General features: G+C 44.3%; 1 protein-coding gene across 1 annotated transcript in view; it reads right to left on the reverse strand.

Moving 5' to 3' along the window:
- Positions 1-1,665: 1,665 nt before the first annotated feature.
- SIM2 (single-minded family bHLH transcription factor 2) overlaps positions 1,666-24,674 on the reverse strand; it is a 54,396-nt gene continuing 31,387 nt past the window's right edge. Inside the window, exons 6-11 of the mRNA XM_017833102.1 lie at positions 23,157-23,356; positions 19,657-19,763; positions 12,532-12,679; positions 11,264-11,432; positions 9,500-9,908; positions 1,666-2,447 (exon numbers count right to left, since the gene is read on the reverse strand). Of these exons, the coding sequence (XP_017688591.1) occupies positions 1,720-2,447; positions 9,500-9,908; positions 11,264-11,432; positions 12,532-12,679; positions 19,657-19,763; positions 23,157-23,356 (1,761 nt within the window). The 3' untranslated portion in view covers positions 1,666-1,719. The remainder of the gene's footprint in view (positions 2,448-9,499; positions 9,909-11,263; positions 11,433-12,531; positions 12,680-19,656; positions 19,764-23,156; positions 23,357-24,674) is intronic.

Raw genomic sequence — 24,674 nt, forward strand, 5'->3', positions numbered from 1 at the left:
GAAGTGACTTTATTGTTGTATTCTGGTGGAAGGTTCACTATCTGTGGCAGGGGGTTGGAACTGGATGATCTTTAAGGTCCCTTCCAACCCAAACCATTCTGAGATCCTTTGAGAAAGTATTTATGTGGCTGGTGCAATATGGAAAAAACTCTTGCTCATGGATTGCACCTTGTCAGATAAAACCATAAGGGAATAAACACTTTAAAAAATTACATGTTCTCCATCCTTTATGTGCAGCAATGGAATCACAGAATGGTTTGGGTTGGAAGGGACCTTAAAGATCACCCAGTTCCAACCCCCTGCCATGGGCAGGGCCACCTTCCACTAGACCAGGTTGTCTCCTTCAGTGAAGGTCTCTTTAGAGAGATGAGAGACCTTGAAAAGTCTGAATTAGCCTTGAATTGGGCTAAAAAGCAGAGCTGACTCGGATCTACAGCAACATTTGTTGTTTTTTATGGCTCTTGTTTAGGGAGTCGTTCGTTGTTTTGTCAAGAAAAGAATTGAGGAAGTTTGGGAAGTGGTTCAAAACCACAGTGGACTGACTGTTGTCAGTTAAACACACACAGACCCACGTGTCTCCTCGTTTGTAAACTTCACAAAGAAGTAAAAATAAAGGGGGTGAAAATCTCTTCCTAACTGGCTGGACAAAATGGGAGCGTTTGTGCGATTTGGGATTTGTGAAGTGCACGAGTCAGTCAGACCCCAGTCCTGCCTTTGTGCTGACAACAAGATTTATCCTTAAGGAAGTTCAGTGTGTTGAAAGCTGAACCTTTCAAAGTTCACAATTGTGGCAAGTTTGAAATAAAGCATAAACGTTCTTTATTCTCTTGACTATAAAGAAAACATTTCTGGTGCTGTTATTAAGATGCATTTTTGAGTAGCTGGGGTTAAAATCTGCACAGTTCTCCCGGAATTCCCAGTGAAACACATGATTGAGAAGTTTCTTTTTCTTATTACAACACTTTATGGGGAATAGTTGTTAGTTCCTGCTACGTAATTTGTCCCAATTTGCCATGACAAGACCTGTAACCCTGTAATACATATTAATTTGTTGTATTGTCCCTTGTCAAGATGAATGGTGGTGGTAACAATCTCAGAACACTGAAATCTACATTAAATAAATCAAATTTAGGTTTGATTTATTTAGTTTAAAACATTTTGTGTAATTAATAAATAAGCTTTTTTTTTTTTTTCCCCAAACACGAATTCTGTTTGGTTAGTACAGCTGTATTGTGGCCGCTAAAAATCACCAATCTCTCAACAAAGTTCATTTGTCAGGGTGTGGGGTGGAAAGCTGATGTAAAGTTTTCACACAATTTGTCCAAAAAAAAACTAAACTAGAGTGTATAGTTAATGATAAAAAAAAAAAAAAACTTGAATGTATTTTGAGAAGGAGGGGGTTAAGGAAAAAAAAAAAATGTTCTTCATATAAATCTCTGCATATAACACCTATCATTTCTTTTTGTTGCACACTATAAAATAACAAAAATAAGATCTGTAACGTGTCTTCCCACTGGCACCAGAGCTCGGTCTGGGACAACGAAGCACGGGAAGCTGGATGGAGGGGGTTTTTCCTGACCACTGTCACACGAGCCTGTCCCTCACCGACCCTCAGCTGCTCTCAGTAAATGTAACCGTGTTTTCTCATGCTTTTTTTTTTTTTTTGTGAATCATTACAGTTTGGCTTCTTAATTAAACGTAAATACTCCTCTGTTACCGTCACCTCCCGTTGGCAATTATTACAGAAGTTCCAATATAATGGGGTAGTGCAGATTCCTTGTGGGTTTCTGGAGAAGAAGCCGAGGAGGGGCTTTGGTTTTTGTAAAGAAACGTGTTTACTTCCTCGGAATTGTATCCATAGCTTTCCCCTGCGTGGCCCGTGGCCGTGCAGGACGAGGTTTGGAACGCGCCGTGCTTGGCCAGAACGTGGTGGTAATTGAGGAGCACGAACGGGACTTGTCCCGAGGGTCTCACATCCATCACACGCTCGCTCTCGGAGTCGTGGTCGAGCTTTACAGTCATTCTCTCCTCGCCGTCCAGTTCCTCCAGGTTTGCAGGGTGGTGACCAATGTGCCCGTACTTGGGCTCTTTCACACAAATCCTTCTTGTCTGCTCGTACACCGAGGGCATTGGCAGGAGGTGACTTAGTTGTCCTATAGCTTTGGACTGGAAACATTCCGATTTTGGCAGCAGGGAGCTGGCAATGGAGTTTGAAAAAGAACTTTCGTTAATGCTCATTTTTTCTTGGAGGTCTCTGTTGAAGGCCAACTTGTTCTCCTCTTTAATGAGGTGGGGAGGCGGCTGGATCCTGGGTTCTATTTTGTTGTGTTTCATGATGGTGGAATCATAAATCTCTTCTTTGTACCTGCTGCCTGCCATGGGCGCGGTGCAGCTCGTGAAGTTGTCGGGGAGAGCATCCTGGCTGTATCTCCTGTTGGATATGGGGACTTGCAGGAAAGAGAAAACACATTAGTTACTGACCACAACCCCTGTAAGAGTCAGACTCAACGCTTTATGCCTGAACTTTAATACCCATTTGGTTTGGGCCAGATCCAGGTCCCAGTGAAGACATTAGAGACATTCCCGTTCGCCTCAGTGGCTTTGGATGAATCTCTTTAAGACAGTGCTGGAAAGTTAAAAACAAAAAACCCACCCAACCTCTTCAGAAGAGTTGAACCATCCTGAAAAGCTTTTATATGTGAAATGCCCATTTATTTACTTGACTGAATAATTGCATCATTGACATTATTAATATAGTTAAATCTGGGAAAGTAAACCAGAGAAATACTTGGAAATGTGAGCTGTCAAAAAATGTTGACCTTAAGGAAGCTCCTTGCAGGGATTTATCAAAGGATTTACCAAAGGCTGGGCGACATTACTACATATCAATGATCCCATGGTTAGAGTAAAACAGAATTTATTCTTCCTGTCACTGTGGGAGTGTACTGGACACTTGTCCTTGTGAGGAGAACATCTAATTCATGATGTCTATTCGTGGTATATGTAATACCTAGGTAGATATTAGAAGGTGACATGTCAGTGGCTAATTTGTGATACCTCTTTGTGGTATATGTGATATCTGGATTGTGTCACGTTAAAGACTTTGCTCTTTCTCTTTGAAAAACTAATATCAAGTATTAAAAACACCTATAGGAAAGCAACCTAAATGCCCCTTGAGTAATGCTGTATTTCTGCTTTTAAGATACTATCATGTAACAATATATATATTAATATTATATATTTTATATATAATCATATATAATTATATATAATATATATTATATATTTTTATATGTTATTATTTATATATATATTATTATATAACATTATAAATGAAGGTTACAACATTGTCGTTTAAACTACTCCTCCAAGGCATTTTTGGAAGTTTTATGTTAAAGGAAAAACGAGGCCCTGAGCAAATTTCTCAAGTTAAACCTAAATTCAATTTTGTGTTACCTTCACTGAAAGCCCTGGACACTTAAGTGCCTTTTGTAAAAGGGATTTGCTGTTTTTCTAAGAATTTTATTCAATATCTTAAAGGTTTTGGAGTTCCCCTGTAGTGGTTGGTGATGTAACTGTAGTCTCTAATAATCAAATATTCCCTGTGCTGTAGTAGACTGGCAAAGCCTTCATGTATAACAGAGGAAGCAGAAACAGCTCAATTGTCCCCCTTTTTTTTTTATATGCAGAACTCCATTAATTTCAGAGGGAGTTGCACCACATAATTAACGCCAGAATTTAAACAGAAATCTGGTTCCAATTTCTTCTTGATCAACACACCACCCTCCTAGAAACAATAACCTTTCAAGTTATTCTTTTTCGTTTCCATGGATATATTTTTTACCAAGAAGTACATGCTGAACTAAACTGAAATACTCAGCAGCTGTTGAAAAATGGCCTTTTTAGATCACAAATCAAACCAAGATTCGGCCACGTGCTTGAGTATAACTTGGAAATTTTACCTGTGTGGGGACACTGATTTTAACTCCACATTTGATATTTTTACTACGAATAAGTGTAGATGCTGAGAACTACTGACATGTAATTATTCTGGTGTAACTAATCTGATATTCTGGTTTTGACTTCCCCGGGAGCGATGGGTTTGTCTCCTTACTGCAGTGTGGAGTATTCTCACTTTATGGCTCTCCTCTAATCTCTGAACAAAATGTTGTCCTTTTCCATTTTTAGAGCCTAAGAGAACTTGGAAGAAGGAGCAACACAGCAACCAGTTGGCCCCTGTCTTGTTATCTTCCTTTCTGTAATCTCAGGTTCTGCTGGGCTCGTGGCTGCCTTTTTGGCTCCCATAAGTAATTTGCATACTTGGGAGATGTGCAGGATACAATCCATTCTGTTCTATCCTGTCTCCCAAATGTGGTTTTCATCTCTTTTCTTGAGGAAGAAGGTAAAAGCCTGGTTAATTGTTTGCAGGCTTCCACTGAAGTTGTCAGCACGTTTGTGGAGTCAGAGCAGAGAGAGGAGTGAGTCAAGCCTCGACCTCTGCTCGGTGTGAGCAGGGACAGGACCCAGGGAAGGGCTGGAGCTGGGACAGGGCAGGCTCAGGGTGGATCTCAGGACAAGGTTCTTCCCCCACAGGGTGGTGGGCACTGACCAGGCTCCCCAGGGCAGTGGGCACGGCCCCAAGGCTGCCAGAGCTCCAGGAGCGTTTGGACAACGCTCTGAGGGACAGGGGGGAGTGTTGGGGTGTCCTGGGCAGGGCCAGGGCTTGGACTGGATGATCCTTGTGGGTCGTTCCAGCTCAGGATATTCTGTGATTCTGTTACATGATTTTAAGTCGTGTCTGCAGTGCAAGACCACAGGGCTTTTTGTCTGCTCACGTTCAGAAGAGTTACTAGACTTAAATCTGCTTTTGTCTTCCTTTGCAGGCAAAAACCTGAGGATGCCCTGGGACATCCTGGGACTCCTCCTGGGGAGCTTTTCGTACAGAGGTTCACAGAAAGCTGTGCAGCTGCTTTGTGTTGCTGTGGAAGGGCAGCACCCCCGGGGTCACTTCCACGTGGGCAGTTGCCAGAGAACCTGCCCTGGCAGGTGCACAGGGATCCCTCACATCCTGCACTTCTCTGGGAGTGTTCCAGAGGTGCCTGGATGTGGCCCTTGGCGCCATGGGTTAGGGGTGATTGTGGTGGTGCTGGGTGAGGGTGGCACTGGATGATCCTGAAGGTTTCTTCCAACCTTGGTGATTCTGTGATTCTATGGGTATAAACACTTTATGGTCACTGAAGTCAGTGCATGACTTCAGGATGCTTTTCAGGCCACTCTTGTGCCAGAGCAACTCAGCTGTGTCAGGTGAGGTGGACACACTGCACACCTAAGGTTCTATATCATAGAATCATGGAAAGGTTTGGGTTGGAAGGGACCTTAAAGATCAACCAATGCCACCCCCTGCCAGGGGCAGGGACACCTTCCACTAGCCCAGGTTGCTCCAAGCCCCATCCAACCTGGCCTTGGACACTTCCAGGGATCCAGGGGCAGCCACAGCTTCTCTGGACAACCTGTGCCAGGGCCTCCCCACCCTCACAGGGAAGGATTTCTTCTCAATATCTAACCCAACCCTACCCTCTCTCAATTTAAAACCATTTCCCCTTGTTCTGTCATTATCTGCCCATATAAAAAGTCCCTCTCCCTCTTTTTTATCCCTCTGTGTCAAACAAAGCGAAGATACAACAGGTCTTAATACTCTCCATGCCCATGAGAAAGACACTTTTTAGATTAACTCAATATCTGTGCTGTGTCCTGGTCTAAATCCTATTTGCAAGTCATCCGAGGCATGGGTTGATGTTCTCTGTTATTCTCCCTCCAAAACCAAAGATAAGACAACATGATCTTCCAGACCTCTTTGTCTCTAGTGGAGTACACTTTGCAAAAATGTCACTTATTTCTTTCAGGAGGAAGATAAACCTGGAGCTTTTTCATGGGTTTTCTCAGTGTTCTTCCTAATTCCCTGAGTTGGGACATGATTAATAGCACTGAGCCTCCCACAGAGAGCACAGGCTGGCCAACAGCACAAACTGAAGGAGAAGTGGGTCCTGTGGTATCCACAGTAGCAATTTATCCATTTGAGTGTACAAAGGAAACTTCCCTCACTAAGAATATGGTTGCCTTCACTGAAATGAGCTTCTTTTCTGATGACTAGGCCAGCTGGGGGAGAAAAAAAAAAAGTGGAAGAAGCTTCAAAACCAGATTCTGAGGCAGAAACATCTGATTTGCAGGCACTTGTATCTGCTACGTGCCTTTTCAGAGCTTTGATGGCTTGGCATGATCGTCTTCCAATCTCTGATCTCTCCCAAAGAAGCTATTTTCCATGGAGAAAAATGTCTTTGGCCCACGGCGCTTTTGGCAGGCGCTCCCGTGGATGTGATGTGGAATAGCCCTCGCATCCAACCCGGTTGCCAGATGTCATATTTGGCATTGCCTTTGGATGGATGGGAGACAATGATGCTGAGCAGATCCTCCCTTGCTTTGAAGCTCCCTGGCTGTCAGTTTTTCAGGGAGCCACTGGAAAAAAGCAGCAGTTGACAGGGTAAGGGAGATCAGACGCCCCCTTTTACAGCAAAAAAGTGGCTCCCAAAGGTTCGGATTTTGCTTCTGCCACCAGCCTCAAAAGTGCAGCAGCACTGACTCAACTTCAGGAGGAAACAAGGCTGGAACAATTAAATATAAATCCTGTCTGCAGTGGAGCCTCTGTTTTTCTTTTGCTTCTTACAACACTATGTGTCAAGCCATGATCTCAGACCAGGCCCATGTTTGACCGTATTCTTCTTTTTTTCCCCTCCTAAACAGCACAACTGTCAGTGCTTCTGAAAGGAATTAATTGTCCCAAGTCAGTTTTCATCAAATGCCTAATAAATATCTGCTAAAATACATCTGTGCTCAAAAAAGAACCCACACATTCCAACTTAAGCAAGAAAACCTTAAGCAGGAATAGAACCAGAAATAAGAACCACTGGTATTGCAGGTCCATTTTCCTCATCACGAGGAAAATGTGTTTCCTCATCATGAGAAAAATGTGTTTCCTCATCATGAGGCAAGTGTGATGAGGCTGACAAATACCAGGAGTTGCTTGCAGGTTTTTTTGGGGAGGGTTTTTTTTTTTCTTTTACCCTGACATATTTAGCAGTATTCCTGTGGAATCCTTCTGATGGAATATATATACTAGGAGCTACCTGCCCACACCAGTTGCTCATCTGCTGCTCTGCTCACTGGGCTTTGCTGACAAATGTTATGGCCAGTTTTAGAGTCTGTTCTCTGAACAGGCTCTTCTTTCCACATCCATTCTCAGTGTTGGTCTGGAAGCAGAGAAGAAGAGCTGGGCTGATTTCTCTACACCTAGAGTAGCTCTATTCTATCCTTACTGCAGAATTCACTTCAATCTTTATCCTTATCCTCAAAAAATGTAATTTTTTCTTTTTCTTTTCCTTTTTCTTTTTTTTTAAAGACAAAGCCATTTCTTATTTTTGGTCTAAAATCCCTCCTTTTCCCACACAGTCCACGACATCAACCAAAGGAAACCAGCAAATTAGAGGAGCATGAGCTCAGGAAAAGCATTTAACCTGCTCTTGGCTGTAAGAAGAGCTTCAGCCTTGCTCATTTTCAACCTAAACACAGAAGAGTGAAGTGAAATGCCACGGTCAGTGAGGTGAGGTCCATCAGCTGGGTGAGGTCAAACAGTCCTGTGAAGGACAAAGCCCTGGGGAGAAGTTATTTGCTCCTCTGTGGGGGACACATTCAATGTCTGATACTGTCTGATGAGGAAGCTCAGCCCTTAAACATCTGCTGATATTCACTTCAAGATCTTGGCTATCTAATGTCGTGTCCCTGAGTGAATAAATTCTTGTTTCTGGTACTCAAAAAACTGTCTTGAGCCTACCTTTTCTATTTTTTTTTTATATTAAATTTTTACTACTTCTTCTTTCATTCCAACCTCGCCATGCAGGAAGAAAGGAGTGTTTCCACCCAACTTCATAACAGATGTCCGCCAGTCCATCCTCATCAGTGATTTTAAACTGATCAAAATAGGGTGCAGGTGAGATCTAAGGGTTGGCTCTGGATTGGGAAGGGATAAACCAGAGTGCTGCTTAAAGGAATTCTTCTAAATTCAGCAGGTTTCCAGCCCTGTGCATTCTGTTACAGAGCTGATCTGAATTCTGCACTTGCTGATGTTCTCTGACAGTTTCAGATACATCTTAACTCACAAAAAAGTAATCAATGTGACTGTCCAAACTAGTTTGTGGTGGGGTTTTATATGTAATTTTACTTTGCATCTCTCTGTAACAGGTTTTTGTACAACTCACAGTTACTGAAAGTGAAGTCTGTGGGGAGGGGGGAAATCTAGGCCAGCTAAGGCTATTTTTGCTAAAATGAACAGCAAACTGAAATCTCAGCAGAACTTGGCTTTGAGGCTCATTCATGAAAGCAATTATTTCATCAAAGCAATTATATTTAGAGTTGTGTGAGAGGAAGGTGAATGAGGGGAGTATTTAGTGCTGTTACTTGAGCTGAAGATACTCTTGACACCATCCTGAAACAGTCTAATTTGCCAGGGTCTGGTTTGTCCTACTATTTTTGTTTCTTTAGATAATTAACATTGTTCCTTGCCTATGTTGGAGGAGAAAACATCACAGCTTGACTCAGCTTTCATTTTCCAGTTGGCCCAGCTGTGAGCCCAGGAGTGTTTATAATGAGAGATCAAGCTCTGCCAAAACCACTGCAATAAACCCTATTATTGTTGAATACAGGGAAAAAAATTAATGGGTTGGACTAGATGATCTCCAGAGGTCCCTTCTGTGATTCTGTGATTAGAGTGTATTTTGAGCTGCTTCACATTTGGTTACTTCATAACTTTTCAAGGTTATTTTTACAGGTTACCACCTCAAAGGAGTCAATGTCTTCAGTGCTTCCTTCAAAGCATTTGAGCTGGCCATCTGTACTGGGAGATAGATATTTGGGAGGAGCACCAAAGACATTTTCAAATTCAGAATTATTATCAAATAAAGCAGAACTGTTGCCCTGTAGTAACTGTAAGGTGAAGACATTCCTAATGGCTTCGTGCTCAGAAAGGACAACCTTCAATTTTTATGGAAACAGACCATGTTTATTTTAATTCCTGTATGTGAGCTGAAGTACATTTTGGTTCGATCTGACTTCAGCAATGACTTACCTGAGCAATTCCCCTAAAGAACTCTGAGAGTGCAAAACCTGAGGGCGAACTGTGCCAATATTGAAGGAGGTGATATCTCTGTGCTGTTCTAAAAGTGATCCTGGTGAATCCATTCCACCAGGTGAATTGGTGAATACTGATAATATTCCCAATCAAGTGCTGATGGTAATGGGAAGAAGGATCAACATGTGAATGCTGTGAACACAGTGGTTGTTACCTTTCACTGCCTCTGATTTTCTGTGTTTCCTAAATCCCTGCTTTCAAGACACGGATCATTCCCGGACACCCCCACAGCCTTTTATCTTTCCTCAAAGCGACACCCACCTTCATAACTCTGTGCAAGGTTATGCCTGATGATGTTCACTGGCTGCTCAGGAAGGTTTTTGGACGGTGACTGGCTGTTGGGTACCAAGGGGTTGGTGTAGTGCCACTGACACTCCCCGTTCGTCTGCAGCGTGCTCAGGAAGAGCCGCGCCACTTCACAAGGTGCTCCTTGAGCCTGCCCGAACTTTGCAGGCAGCATTTGTTTTTTGCCACTGAAGACGTGGGAATCCACAGGGAAGTGTCCATAATGGTAGGAGAAGGGCAGGCTGTACGGTGGGGCGTATAAAAGTTCGCTGTTTTCTGAATGGAAGTTTTGTTCCTGAATGGCGGCGGCGTTCACGGCGGGGCTGGATCGCCAGCTTCCCACCTGGCTGCATTCCAGTTTGTCTGTTTGGAACGAGCTGTATTGCTGGGGGAAAGAGAGAAAAAAAAAAAAAAAGAGGGAGGGGGGAAAGAGAGTTAAATTTTTATATGGAACTGTAGAATGTATCATACAGGCAGCCCGGGCTGGGCCTCCTTCGCCTGCGATCTCAGGGGCTACAGGGACTGACTCACCAGGGAGGGTAAAGTTCCTTGTCTTCATGATGACTTTGCTTTCACTTAACGTGGGGACAAAAAAACTGCTTTGTCCTCCTGATGTTAAGTGTTTACTTGATAGTTTTGGTTTCACAGAATCCCAGAATCATTGAGGTTGGAAAAGAGCTCCGAGATCATCAAGTCCAGTCTGTGCCCGACGCCCACCTTGCCCCCCAGCCCAGAGCACTGAGTGCCACATTCAGGCCTTCCTGGGACACCTCCAGGGCTGGGCACTCCAAACCTCCCTTGGCAGCCCCTGACAAGGCCTGGCCATCCTTTCCAGCAAGAAATTCCTCCTGATGTCCAACCTGAGCCTCCCCTGGCACAGCTGGAGGCCGTTCCCTCTCCTCCTGTCCCTTGTTCCCTGGCAGCAGAGCCCGACCCCCCTCCGCTCCCCCCTCCTGTCAGGGGGTTGGAAAGAGCCAGAAGGTCCCCCCTGAGCCTCCTTTTCTCCAGGCTGAGCCCCCCCAGCTCCCTCAGCCCCTCCTGCTGCTCCAGCCCCTTCCCCAGCTCCGTTCCCTTCCCTGCACACACTCCAGCCCCTCCAGGTCTCTCTTCCATGAGGTTCCAGAACTGGACACAGCCAAACTGAGAGTAGGCAGTTGTAAGTACCAGAGGGCAGAAGTTTGTTCTAAAGTACTGGCAGTAGTAGACCATGAACAAGGTTTAGCATGTCAAGCTTTAGAATGGTGGAAAGACCAAATCTGTCCTTTGCATCAGCTTCTTTCACAATATTTTTCTCTTCCCACTCTCTCCCTCATCATCCTCTCCAGCCTCCTAACGCTTTTTGGGATCTCACTCTTGGGAATGAAGTAATATCTATGTGACATCAAAGACCCCACGTGGCAGCAGGGAACGAGACTCATTCTACACCAGCACAAATTTTCACAACACAGCTATTCTTAGGAGAGTTTTTTCCTCTTTTTGCCAAGAAAAGACATTGGGGGTTTTTTCAGTACTTTACATATGTCATATCTAAAAGCTTTTGCATCACTTGCCAGGGTTGGTTTGTACTACCCATGCTGTCCACCCCGGGAACAAAAGGATCTAATTGTAATCTGATTTATGGGGGATTTCCTGAGGCAGAACATGTCAGCGTTATAGTAAATTCAGTCCTGGATGATCTTTATCCTGCCCCAAACACTCTATGACAAAAATTGGTAAATAAATGTTGCCAGGAAAAGTTACCTGTTGTGGGTAAGGTGTTGTTCTGAGTTTTGCCTTCATTTTATTACTTTTGGGTTTGACTATTTTCCTTGTTTCCTGCGAGGTAGGTACTGAGTTTCTGCATGAAAACTGTGACTTGGAAATGGTAACCTGGTCCAGTGACAGCTGAAGTTCCTTATACTCAATATCTCTGCAAAAGAACAGTCCAATGAATTACATCCTAAAACAGGCCATACAAATCCAAAAGAGCTCCTGTGAAAACACATATTAGATTTCACAGTGTTTTAATTTTCATTCTTCCAAGATTTTTCCTGAGTCTGGGAATGTCAGCAGGCAGGGAATCTTATGGTCTGACCTCATCCCCACGCCAGTCTATCACAAACATTCTGACAAAATCAAAACACTGAGAACCACGTTAACGTCTTTGTTTCTGAACCCAACCTGTGCCAACTTCTCTCAGCCCCCCATGGGCACCCTGAGGTTTGGAATCAGCAGATAGAAAGACACAGATCAATTAATTTGTCTCCTGCTCAGTCAGGAACTGGTCTCTGCCCTGGCTCTCACAATCAGCCCCAAAGAAGGGAAAACGAGCGACGTTCCTCTCCCGTCAGCATCGTGTGCTTGTAACTACACCACGTGAGCTGCAATGTTTTTTACCTTCTGATCACAGAATCACAGCATCATCAAGGCTGGAAAAGACTTTCAAGATCATCCAGTCCCACCCCAGCACCACCACAATCACCCCTAATCCATCTCCCCAAGGGACACATCCAGACACCTCTGGAACACTTCCAGAGACAGGGACTCCACCACCTCCCTGGGACACTTATTCCAAGGCCTGACCACTCCTGCAGGGAAAAACTGTTTCTAATCTCCAACCTGAACCTGCCCTGGGGCAATTTGAGGCCATTTCCTCTCCTCCTTTCCCTTGGACATGGCAGCAGAGCCCGACCCCCCTCCCTGCCCCCCTCCTGTCAGGGAGTTGGGGAGAGCAATGAGGTCCCCCCTGAGCCTCCTCTTCTCCAGATAAACCCCCCCAGCTCCCTCATAAGACATGATTTCTAGACCCATCCCCAGCTCCACTGCCCCTCCCTGCACACGATGAGGATTTATACAGCAGTGAGGAACATTAACTCCTTTCAGCTGACAGCACCTAAAAAGGGGGGATGTGAACAGAGAAAGGGGCTGTAACAGGCAAGCACAGAAAGATACAAAGAAAACCACAAGTATTTAACCAGTAATGAATCGATTACTGACGACATGGAATGGTACAAAGTATTTTGACTTACGTAAGGACATAATTGACACTCACTATGCAGTGAGGCCGTGACGAACGGCTGTTGTGCACAATGGTGGCATAGCTCTGCACCCACACCCAGCCTCCGTGCTTGGACAGCAGCCTGTAGTACTTGGTTGTGACTTGGCCTTTCACCAACACTGTAAATACAATAATAACAAAAAAAAATTAAAAAAAATTAAAACAAATAAATTCCCGTTTCTTGGACTCGCGAGCGCTTCCTGGAAAGACTTATTCGCAAGGCAAGGGCTTTTTTTTCCTCCTTTGCTTCCCTGAAAACTCCTTCTCCTCCCACCAAACCCCCTGCAAATGGATCTGTGCAGCTCCTTTATGTGGATTCATAATGTCACGTTATTATTTTCATATAATACGTTGAAAACTCCTAAGGTTTGTCCTCCTTCTCTTCTGGCAAAAGAAAAGCTCGAGGCAGCAAAAGTATCTCGAAGGGGACACGGCAAGTTTGGAAGGAGGAGAGGAAATGGGCTTAAGTTAAGGTTCAAATGAGATATTAGGGAAAAAAATTCCCCCTTCAAGAATGGTCAAGGCTTGGAATAAGTGTCCCAGGGAGGTGGTGGAGTCCCTGTGTCCGGGAGTGTTCCAGAGGTGTCTGGATGTGGCCCCTGGGGACATGGATTGGGGGTGATTGTGGTGCTGCTGGGTGAGGGTGGGACTGGATAATCCTGAAGGTCTCTTCCAGCCTTGGTGATCCTGGGATTCTGTGATTTTTTTCCAGTGTATTTGGAAGCACTTCTGTCATTCATAGCTTGCTAGATTATTGTGTATTTTACGATGTATTTTACGCTATGATTGTTTTTTTTTTCCTCTGTGAGCTCTACATCTTGAAGGGTGATTTAAAAGGCTAAAATTAAAATGTTAATTGGTTGTGAAGCATCCAAATAAAGACAAAGACAGAGAGGTGAATCAGTTATCTGATATCTTTCACTACACATGTAATCCTCTCTAAACTATTTTGGATCCTCTGTGGACAAAGATGTTTTGACATGAGGCTGTGCTATAACAGGAGCTGTGCAACATCTCTAAACATTTGATCCAGCCACAAATATTTCTTGTTCAGTGCCAGGCATTTATCTAATGATTCACTAGAAGATGATGCCCAGCCTTCTAAGGTGATTCTTTTCTTGTGTGGCTCTGCATCATTCCTTCAGGAAACTCCCCCTTCTTACTCTTCCATACAATCACTTATTTATTGCAAATTAGGAAACCATGGGCTGAGCTTGCTGCAGAAATTCTGTTCAAAAAAGTGACCAACAGCAGCAATTCCTTTATATAATAAATGATTAAGAAATGGAATTATTGCTTGCAAATGCAGGGCTTGGACTAGACTGAACACAATAGCAAAGCTCAGTGTCATTTTGTGCTCTCCTTGCACATGTTTGGTGCAGGAGCAGGTAAATTATAAGGAAGCTGAGAAGCAGCTTTGTCTTTCAGACAACTCTAGGAGAGCAATTCCCTGACAGAAAGGAAAATACTTGGCCTTACAATTTGTATTCATCGAGGATTCTTCTGTCAAGGAGAGCATTTAATATTAAACTGGGAACTAAAGAGTTAATAAGAGTTAAAGAGATAATATTTGGGGGTTGATTGCTGTTTGGTAATTAATTATGCTGCTATCAGTCATTGCTGGGGTTGGCTTTTTTGGTTCAGTTGTTACATGAGGAAGTAGGGGTTGTAATTTCAATACCAAACAGGGACCACATTAATGTGAATAATGTGAATGTTCTGATGTAAGACTGACAGAAATAGAAGAGCAAGGTGTTCTTGTTCTTGCTAAAATGTCCTCTAAGTCAATTATAGATCATAAATGGTTTGGGTTGGAAGGGACCTCAAAGATCATCCAGTTCCTATCCCCTGCCATGGACAGTGATGGAATCCCATCCAACCTGGCCTTGGACACTTCCAGGGATCCAGGGACAGCCACAGCTTCTCTGGGCAACCTGGGCCAGGGCCTCACCACCCTCACAGGGAAGGATTTCTTCTCAATATCTAATCCAACCCTACCCTCTCTCAGTTTAAAACCATTGCCCCTTATTCTGTCATTACCTGTCCAGACAAAAAGTCCCTCTCCCTCCTTTTTATAAGCCCCCTTAAGGTACTGGAAGGCCTCAGTGAGGTCTCCTCAAAGTCTGGAGTATATAAACCATCTCTTTGGACTTCTGACTCGCCCATCCATCCTCACAAGTGACAACAGACATAAACTTTCTTCCAAATCCGGATAATCTCCCTTAGAAAATCAGGTTCTTAGAAAATGCCTGTAGACAGGTCTTTCTGGACCTGTCATTTCAGGATAAGGTATCCATTTGTTCAGGAAGCAACAAGATGAACAAGAACATCTACAACTTCCTCCCGAGGGGCAGCTCCGACCTCTGGGAGCAGGGACAGGACCCAGGGAAGGGCTGGAACTGGGACAGGGCAGGCTCAGGGTGGATCTCAGGACAAGGTTCTTCCCCCAGAGGGTGGTGGGCACTGACCAGGCTCCCCAGGGCAGTGGGCACGGCCCCAAGGCTGCCAGAGCTCCAGGAGGGTTTGGACAATGCTCTGAGGGACAGGGGGGAGTGTTGGGGTGTCCTGGGCAGGGCCAGGGCTTGGACTGGATGATCCTTGGGGGTCCCTCCCAACTCAGGATACTCTATGATTCTATCATCTTGCAGGATATTCAAAATCCCACCCTCAGTGGTATCAGGTCACTGTTATTTATGGCTTGAAGTCTCTCTCAGCTTTTTGCCCCATCCTTGACAGTGTCCTTCCTCACTCCTGCCTTTCTACCTGGAATGCTCTGTGGGGTAGAGGTGTGCAGATGTCAGACATTTAAGACAATCATGAGGACTGTGTGTGTAAGCATGAAAACACACCCACAAAATATAAAGACATGTAATCTTTAAGTGTAATTTATCACTCCAAGGTAAAGGTCCTGTAGCTGCTGCTCAAAGATTCAGTGCCAAGTAAGTCTGTTCTAAAAAATGTATGTTAATAATCAGCTGTATGCCATGAGTTCACTATTTCTTGTTTTTCTATTAATTGTGGATGGTGTTCTATAGTTGTCCCATCCCTGGAAGTGTCCAAGGCCAGGTTGGAGCAACCTGAGACAGTAGAAGTTGTCCCTGCCCATGGCAGGAGGGTTGGAACTGGATGATCTCTAAGATCCCTTCCAACCCAAGCCATTCTGTGATTCTATGATTTTGTGATTCATTCCATAATCCAGATGGTCCCATTCCAGGAAATGATGCTTACACATTATCCCAGATCATCTAACAGATAGTTTTTGGCGTGTGGTCGAGGCTTTTCAGAACTAAGTCTTTGTGCTAGTTTAATGGGCACGTTTTCCTTGAGTTCAAAATGCCTTGCTACTCAGTCTGCTGAAAGAGAAATTAATGCTGTCACGGATCACTAGTTATAACAAAGTTCTTTCCTGTGCTTTGGGACTAGTTTTGGCTTCCTTTCTCTCTCACTGATACTTTTTTCTAAATCCCTGTTTTAGCTCTGCAGTTAAGACAGTATTTTAAAAGATGTGAAAACCACTGAGGACTACAGTGTTCAGCTTTCCTTCGCAATTATATGGATAAACCAATATTTCTCCTGGGATGGGGGAGGACTCCATGCCTCCTGCATTTTTAGCAATCTGGGGAAAGTCTGACCTTGGCTGGGGGACAGTAGCTGTGGTTCTGAGACAGTAAATGAGGTCATCTTCCATCTGGCTCTGTGTTAAATTGCCCTGTTTGATGCTGAATGGGAAACCTCAGAAATGGGAGCGAGGTCAATCCACTACCAAGACAGTCTGTGCAGGCTCAGACTTCTTGGTGGCCTCCGCTGCAACCCAACGGGGAGGATTCCGTGGCTTCAGCCTTGGCTCTGGGATGTGCCATTTGGAACTGGGTGTTCCACTGTTGTGGCTCCCTCCTGGTTTAGCAGAGGAGCTGAAAAAGGCACTGGGCTGGCTGGGCTGGTCCTTCTGGCCTGTCAGAGATGACTATTTTAAAAGGTTCCATCGGGCTCCCGGGCGTGTGGCTGGGAGTTCCCAGCCTGCCCTTCAGGATCCCACCAAGAGAAATGGGTTGCTTGGTTCCATGCTGGGAGCATGGAAATGGGTTCCATGCTGGGAGCAGGTCCTGTTTTGTCTTCCCCTGGGCAGCGTGGGCAGGGGATGGTGCCCAGCAGACTCTGCAGTCCTTTGGACCTCTTAAAACCCAGTGCTGCTCTGGCAGGAGGTTTGGTTGCCGAGGGAGCGGCGACAGTGAAACTGTGCTCTGCTGCAACGTGAGTTCTATAAATACAAAGTTTGACTTCCAGGAGGCAGGAGAATTGTTTGGTGATGACATCAGCCGGGGCAGATGCCCTGACAAGGGACAGAGATGTGAATCCTCTTAAAGTTTACGTGGGAAGAGCAATGATGTCACAGAATCCCCCTCACAGGCACAGGTGAAGAGATTTCTCTGAGGGCACAAAGATATTTTGTCTGGGCTGGAACAGCCTCTCCATCCCGTGTTTTAGAAAGCAAGATCCTCGTTATTTGTGTGGCCACACTTCCCTGGTTGCAGGGAACACTGTGGGTATTAATGGGGCTACAGAAATAAATAACACCAGTTCAAAGGCCACGAGTGTTTGCATGTAGCTGGAAGCCAATCAAGAGTTTAAAACAGGAAACCCTGTTTGCTGCCAGCACACCTTAGGCAAACATCCACATCTCCACTTCCCTCTCAGCTTGATGTTCTTGTTACATCCCTTCTGACTTGTTCTCCTCACTGTTCCCTTTGTTTTATTCTCTGTGCTGCCTGACTTGGAGTTCAGTTGCTTTAGGTCTGCAGCTTGGGATAATTTTTTTTTTTTCCTCTCTGAAAAAGCAAATGATCACCCCAGTTTAGGGTTACTTTTTCTTCTCTTAATACCCTTATTAGGTGTAAGATGTTTCTCTCTGGCTTTCTTCATCAGATGACACTTCATCATCAGATTGCTTTAGAGAATGGTACCTCAAACCTGCCAACCTTCTGCTGTTCATGTTCCTAAGACATTTACTGATGGATTGTGGGGGAGCTCTAACCATGCTCCCCAGGGGGAGTTTGTACACTTTACATCTGTTTTAATAATTCCCATCACTTGGTATTCTAACAATGATCCTGCACTGTTGCCCAAGAATTTGTCATTGTTTTTTGCTTCTTGGGATTCATTTGCTTCGAAACTTTCATAAATTCCTGCGCATGTCTCACATTTTTCTTCTGGTTTTAAACTTTACAATAACTTATCTTTAATCTACAGAACTGCTCTTGGTGTTCTGTTTGGCTGAGGTCTGGGTTTGTGTTTTTTTTCCTTGTGGAGGATGTGGTGGGTAATTCAGAAATGATTTGTCTCTTCATTTCAAACTCCAGGCATACACAGATCAAACTGGCAGCCAAAGTACAAATCCACCACGCACACAGAATTATCCATCACTCTGCTCTAAGGGGGAAAACTGTTTTTCAGAGGTGATTGTGGCTACTGTGGTGTCCTCTCCACGTTGGTTGATAAAAGTATTTCAAGCTGTCTTGTGGAAATAAGGAGGGATGTTTTGTGTAGGTCAACAGTCACCTCCAGATGGTAACTCTGCAAAGAGGATGATGCCCTGACAGGACTTTTCCATGTACCCTGGTCATTCTAGTTTTTAACGTTCAATGGCCCAGAGTATTCAATAGTGTTTTGGTAAATATGACCTTGCTGTAAAGATCAGCTGGAACTTTCCCTGCCACCAACAGAACTCAGCACTTGGAATTTCAGTGCTGACTTGCCAAGCACCCTTACAACATCCTTCATATTCCAGATCCTCGTGAATAGCAGATATTAATGTGAATTGACTAGTTTCTCCTTCAGGAAGCCTAAAAGGAGGGTTTGACTCTGGCTGCTTCCAGCCTACAGGAGCAATCTGGAAAAAAATTCACTGCCATTGGTTTTTTTGGATGTCATCTTTGCATCGTATGGGTTGCAGCAGACTGAGCCAAATCCAGAGTTCAGCTATTCCCTCAATTTGCTTTTCAAATTAATGTGCTACTGAATGAACTAATTCCCAGATCCAGATGTTTGAAGATATGAGTGCTGTCTCTGTTGGAAGATGGGAAAATTATTAAATGCAATTATTTTTTTTTCTGACAATCCATTCCCCAAACCTCATCCACATGCTAATAATGAATGTTCCTCTAAGGACTTTTTTGGGTTTGCATTCACTTCAAACACGGGATGATTATTACTAACATATTTCAGAGGAACAGGGAGCTGTTGCAGAGTTTTTATTTTAACAACAGAAGCTAGTAAAGTTCAGATCCTGCCCTCTCACTCACTCACTTGCTCTTTTGGGTTTTTTTTCCTTCAGCCATGCAGAACCAAGTCCAAATTTTCAAAAGAGCCCAGACCTCCTAAGTACAAAGATAAAACTGGCCAGATAAGTATTTTTTTTTCAGAAGCAGGGCAGATTGAGTATTGAGCTTATTTGCAGAATTAATGGTTTCCTTAAGTGATAGCCAAGTACTTTTGAAAATCTGTCTCCAATCAAGATTTGGAAAGTTTTTTTCTGCTTTCCATCATAGTGCTTCTTGTCTGCAGAACTTCTCACTCTACTCCATGTATTTCCTAGAAATGTGGAATCACAGAATGGTTTGGGTTGGAAGGGACCTTAGAGATCATCTCATTTCACCCTCTGCCACTGGCAGGGACACCTTCCACCATCCCAGGCTGCTCCAAGCCCCGTCCAGCCTGGCCTTGGACACTTCCAGAGATCCAGGGGCAGCCACAACTTCTCTGGACAAGCTGTGCCAGGGCCTCCCCACCCTCACAGTCAGGAATTTCTTCCTAATATCCCATCTAACCCTACTCTCTGAAGCCATCCCCCCTTGTCCTGTCACTCCAGGCTCTTGGAAATAGTCTCTCTCCATCTTTCTTGGAGCTCCTTCAGGCCTTGCAAGGCCACAATCAGGTCACCCCAAAGCTTCTCTTCTCCAGGCTGAACAATCCCAGCTCTCCCAGCCTTTCCTCCCAGCAGAGCTGCTCCAGCCCTGGGATCCTCTTGGGGTCTCCTCTGGGCTTGCTCCAACAGGTCTAAGTCCTTCCTGTGCTTCCAGCCCCCGTTCCCTGTACTTACACAGGTGATGAGCATATCGGAGGTGGAACACGTCACAGCCGTGGACATGGTGGTAGAGGGTTTTTTCTATCAGGTCTTGGGGTTCATATCCAGTTAATTCAGTGACCCTGGAAAAGGAACAATCCATAATAAACAAAAAACTCCGGGAACATTCCATTTCGTTTACCTAACATTGGATTGTGCCAACAAATCAGGTGCCTTAAAGCTGCGGGACAAAAATGTTAGTTTTGGAAACAGAATCCTCACCTTTATAAGAAAATAAACCCTCTCAATCCTGCCAAAGCAAGGTGCAGCTTTTCCCTGGTACACACAGGCAGGAAAAAAAGAGCTTTTTTACTTATTTCCACCTCGAGCTTTTGCCATTGCCATGCAAGACCTTTTGCATAAAGTTCTGGTCGAGGAGCTGTACGTGAAACAATAAAACCACTCTGGTGGGCTGCTGAGACATTTCCATTTGCTTTTGCAAACATACAAGTGTAACACGTGTGTTAGTCCACAGGAGCTGTGATCATGGTCTGTGAATTAATTCAGACTGGTGCCCAACAGGAGGAGGAAGCAGGAGCTTATTCCAGCTGAGAACGTGGAAACACAAGGAGGTGTGAAGACCACAAGGTAAAGGAAAGGAAGGCTGAAGCTTGACTTCAGAAAAACACCCTCACGTGATGAGAAGTAGAAAAACTGGAGGAATTTGAAACAGCAACGTCTCTGTAGATGTTAAAGAACCAGATGCACAGGTCAGACATTGGGTCAGGCCTGAAGAGTCAAACTTCATGTTTCAGAGAGTAAAATTGTTATTGCTGAGGATCTGCTGCACCAGCAGATGCAGCTGCATGTTTAATTTCAGGACTTTTACTCAGGACTAGCTCTGGTCTAGGCCTGTGGACTGAAAGCTTTGTAAGAGCTGAAGTGCCCTGGGCTTGCCCTTGGAGGTTGTCCTCCAGTTTGGACTGAAGGAATCCAGTTTAAAAGCCTAAGGCCTCTCTGTGGCATGAACTGCAGTGTTCTTTGGCTTCAAAAGGATGTCCCTGGTCTGAACTCAAGCACTGATGAGGATGCTCTGCACCAGAGACTAACACAGTAATATCCACAGAAATGAATATAGGCTCTCAAGCAATATTTATCAATGGTGGAATGCAGATAATGCAAATTTTTATTAGTTTTTTGTTTCTTTTGTTATTATTATGCACCTTCTCTACTCTTACTCTGTCTCTAACCAGCCCTGGGGAAGCCACAGAGACTGGGCACTTGACATTCTGCTCGGGGAAGTGTTGTGTGTTTGGATTCTTCTGAGGGAAATCAGAAAAACAACAACATAAAAATGCTTTTGAGTACTGATTTATTATAAATAGGGTACAAATACATCCATACCTCCCTAGCTGTGCCTTCCTCTGGGAAAGTCCTGCATGCCTTTGCCTCAGCCAGGGACTGCCAACGAGCAGTGAGCACGTGGGGTGTCTTTCTGCAGGAGGATATGGGAATTTTTGCCCGTGTTTCTCCTCTGCAGTGTGTTCTGGTCCCAAATTCTCACCTAACCCTACCAGCACCATGCTGGTGAAAGATCCTGCTCAGGTCCCAGTGCTCCTTCTGACTCCAGTGCAGTTGAAACGAGGGGGCTTGGTGAGCTCAGAAGCAGCTCATCCAAGCCCAAACAAGACACCACCAACCTAAACCAGGTGTTCATTTTTCCAAAGGGCCCTGTCTCACTTTGAAGTTTTAAAAAGTTTGGGTCTGGATACAAACTCATCTGTTTTATTTCCTCAACACAAAATCCACCCCTCAACAGGGCACTGTAGGGAGCCTGGGCTCTCCAGGTTGTTCTTTGCACGTGACAGGGAGGAGGGTTTGCCCCAAGGATCAGTTTTGGCCTCTAGAATTCTTTAAAGCCTTATTAACCACACAGCAATGATCCTCTCAGGCACATGGTGTGACTCTTGGGGATGGTCCTGTGCAGGGTTAAGAGCTGGACTCCACGATCCTTTTTCCAGTGCCCTCAATGAATGGACTTTTGGGTGTTTCATGTTATATCAGTGCCTAGAAAAGGTTATTGAGCTGCTCCTTCCCGTGGCTTTCACACTCTCCGCTGTGACTGTTACCTCTGAAGATCCAGCAACACTTTCCCTCGCGTGGATACCACCAGAACCAAGCCTGAAAACAGTTTAGTCTTATTCCCAACATGTCCCTGCTCTGAGCAAACAGAGCTTGGTTTGCTCAGCTGGGAGAGCAGGAGGTTTTGGCAATGCTTAATACCCCCGATTGCCCCGTGTGTGGATGACACCCATCTGCTCTTTGGCAAACACAGCTCGGGGTCTCTCCTTGCTCCTGTCAACACCTCTGGTTGTTCTGGCTCCTTTGAAGACACTTATGTCTCCAGGCAGTTCCTCTCAGGCACATCATTTCCTTTTTTTTTTTTTTCCACATGCAAAGACATGTTGCTAAACCCCCTCGTGCTTCTCTGTAGCTGTTACACAAACTAACATGCACCAAAAAAATAGGAATTATCCCAGAAACAAGAGGTTCTTTGTATTTCAGCAGCTGATGGTCCACTGTCCCATGGACTCAGCACGGAGAAGGAGCATGTTCCTGCATGGTTGGCCTGCCATGCCAGACTTCCCCACTGTCTTGGATACAGATTCTTTGTCACTACTGCACACAAATATAATTTCTGCTTCTTGCAAATCCAGCCTGCCAGGGAAATATGGGACACACGCTCCACAGGCAGGGATTTTTGAAGGATAATCATCTTGTCAATACTGTGTGTATTGGGCTTTTCCCCTCCAGGTATCTTGAACTGCACTGTACAAAGTACCATTGTGTGTTACGAATGACTCTGCTTCAAAACCAGAGAAATCAATCATTTTAGTTCTGGTTCTGGGCTCTTCTCCTACCAGCTGAGAGTGAAGGCAGGGTTGTCTTTCCTCAGCAATAGCTGTTTTCCCCAAATTTTGTTTGTGAAGGCCGTGTTTCCATGCAGTAGAAAATGGAATTAATTGTCATGCCCACAACCCCATGAAGAGCACTGGTCTCATGGCTAAGGCACAGCAAAGTGCACATGACTCTCTTTTCTTACTACTCTGTCAAAAGCTTTCTGGGTGACCCCAGCAAGTCATTTGACCTCAGTGTTCCAGTCGTGGGGTGGTTTTTTCTGGTACACCCTCATTCCCTCTGCCAGCTTTGTACGTTAAAATCTGTGTCATTTAAGGTAAAAATGTGTCACTGCTCGTGTGATGAAAACCCACTGCAAGAAGGCTTCAGACTCTCTGCAACCATAGGTAACTCCAGGTTAAATTGTCCAGGCTCCTATTTCTTGGCATTCAAGACAAAGCATGGTCTATCCAGCTGCCTGAAAGGCTTTGAAGACTCACATGGCCTTTGAGTTCCAGATCTATTTTGGCCTGCTTTATTTTTTCATGGATGTTTTGACGTGTTTGGAAACCGCCGTGGCTCGCGTTAACGCTCGACCTTGAAAATGTTTTGATGCTCGAAACGGAAGAGCTGCTTACCTGGAATCCAGGAATATCAACTTTAAGTCCAAGCTTGCTCTGAACATAAACATGTTGCTGTGAAGCTTGATCTCGGTGATTGCACTGGGAGGTAAAGACTGACCTACAGCCACCAGCCCAACGATTTGGTAGCAGGAGTCGTACAGAGACATATCGAGCATGTACTGGCGGATCTTCAAGTAGCCACTGCAGTGGATCACCTGGAAGGGGAAGAAAACATAATTTCTGATGGCAAGGCAGCCAACAACTCATTATTAATGATTTCATAAAGCCACACACCCTTAAAACACTAAATTCTGCTTAGTCTGTTAAAGCTTTGGTGTTGTGGTGGATTCGTAAATGGAGATCCAAACGCAGTAAACACAAAATCTGTGTTTACTGCCCACAGGGTTAATCCAGTGTTAAAGCACATGCTCTTGGGGGACTATCTAACTGATTTCTAGTTAATGCTTCTTTGTAGATACAGACAGAACTCATGTTCATTGATAAAAAATCTGGAAGCTGCTTTTTTGAAACGACCATCTCTCACACACACACATAAACACATTTACATTCCGAGGAGTTATTCTCGTAAAAACCAGACACTTTAAAAATCCAGTGGATACTAATGCATCCCATTTATAAGGCTTGACTGTTGTATGTGTAAATGCACAAGAAATGAGTTTTAAGCTCTCTGGTCAAGTTCAGATGATATTTTTCCGGCACACGCCCAAGCCCTGAGATCAGATTTCGGAATCCCTGTATACAATTCCTAATCACAGAGGTGATAATGTCAGTGTTAGGCTGTAAAAATTCACGATGTCAGCTAAAGAGGAGGGGAAAATGTAACCTGGGGACTCTTCCAGAACATAAGATGGAGTTAATGTTGTGCTGGTGTTTGGAAATCATTGGTGCTCTTGGCAATTTTCTACTGCAAGCATCAGGAATACACACACACATCCTTTAGCTTAATTTATCTATTTGTTTGACTTTTAACTGTGTCTAATGGAAAGAAATTAATTTTCACTGTATTTACTATTCCTGAACAACCCATTAAACCTATAAATAGGCTCCTCCTGTATAACCTGCCTTCCTCCTTTCCAATCACTAAGTGATTAATATATTTAGCAAAAGTACAATAACAAGAACATCTTCTTTAAGATCTCTCAACAGATCTGAATTCCCAGATCACTTAGTCCATGAGTTTTTCCTGTGCTTCACCTTATAAGGTGATTTTCTAAAAAATTAAGTCCTGACTCTGAGTACAGTCAAAGGGAATAAATTTAGGCAAACAACTCTCTAGATAAATGAATCCTTTAATGTTTTACTGTGCAAACTTGTCATAGAGAGCAAAAGAAGGTGATGTCTCTGACTAGAAGAGGTAAATGGGAATTAAAATACAGAGATACCACCACTACAAGCTCTACTCTTTTACCTGATTTCACATTCAGCTCTGGGACAGGATCATTTTTGCTGGGAAGCAGCTGAGCAAACAGGGTTCATGTAATGAAGAATTATCAGTCCAACCAGGTAGGTAAA

The sequence above is a fragment of the Lepidothrix coronata genome, unplaced genomic scaffold, assembly GCF_001604755.1.
Source record: "Lepidothrix coronata isolate B3197 unplaced genomic scaffold, Lepidothrix_coronata-1.0 Scaffold211, whole genome shotgun sequence".
Classification (NCBI taxonomy): domain Eukaryota; kingdom Metazoa; phylum Chordata; class Aves; order Passeriformes; family Pipridae; genus Lepidothrix; species Lepidothrix coronata.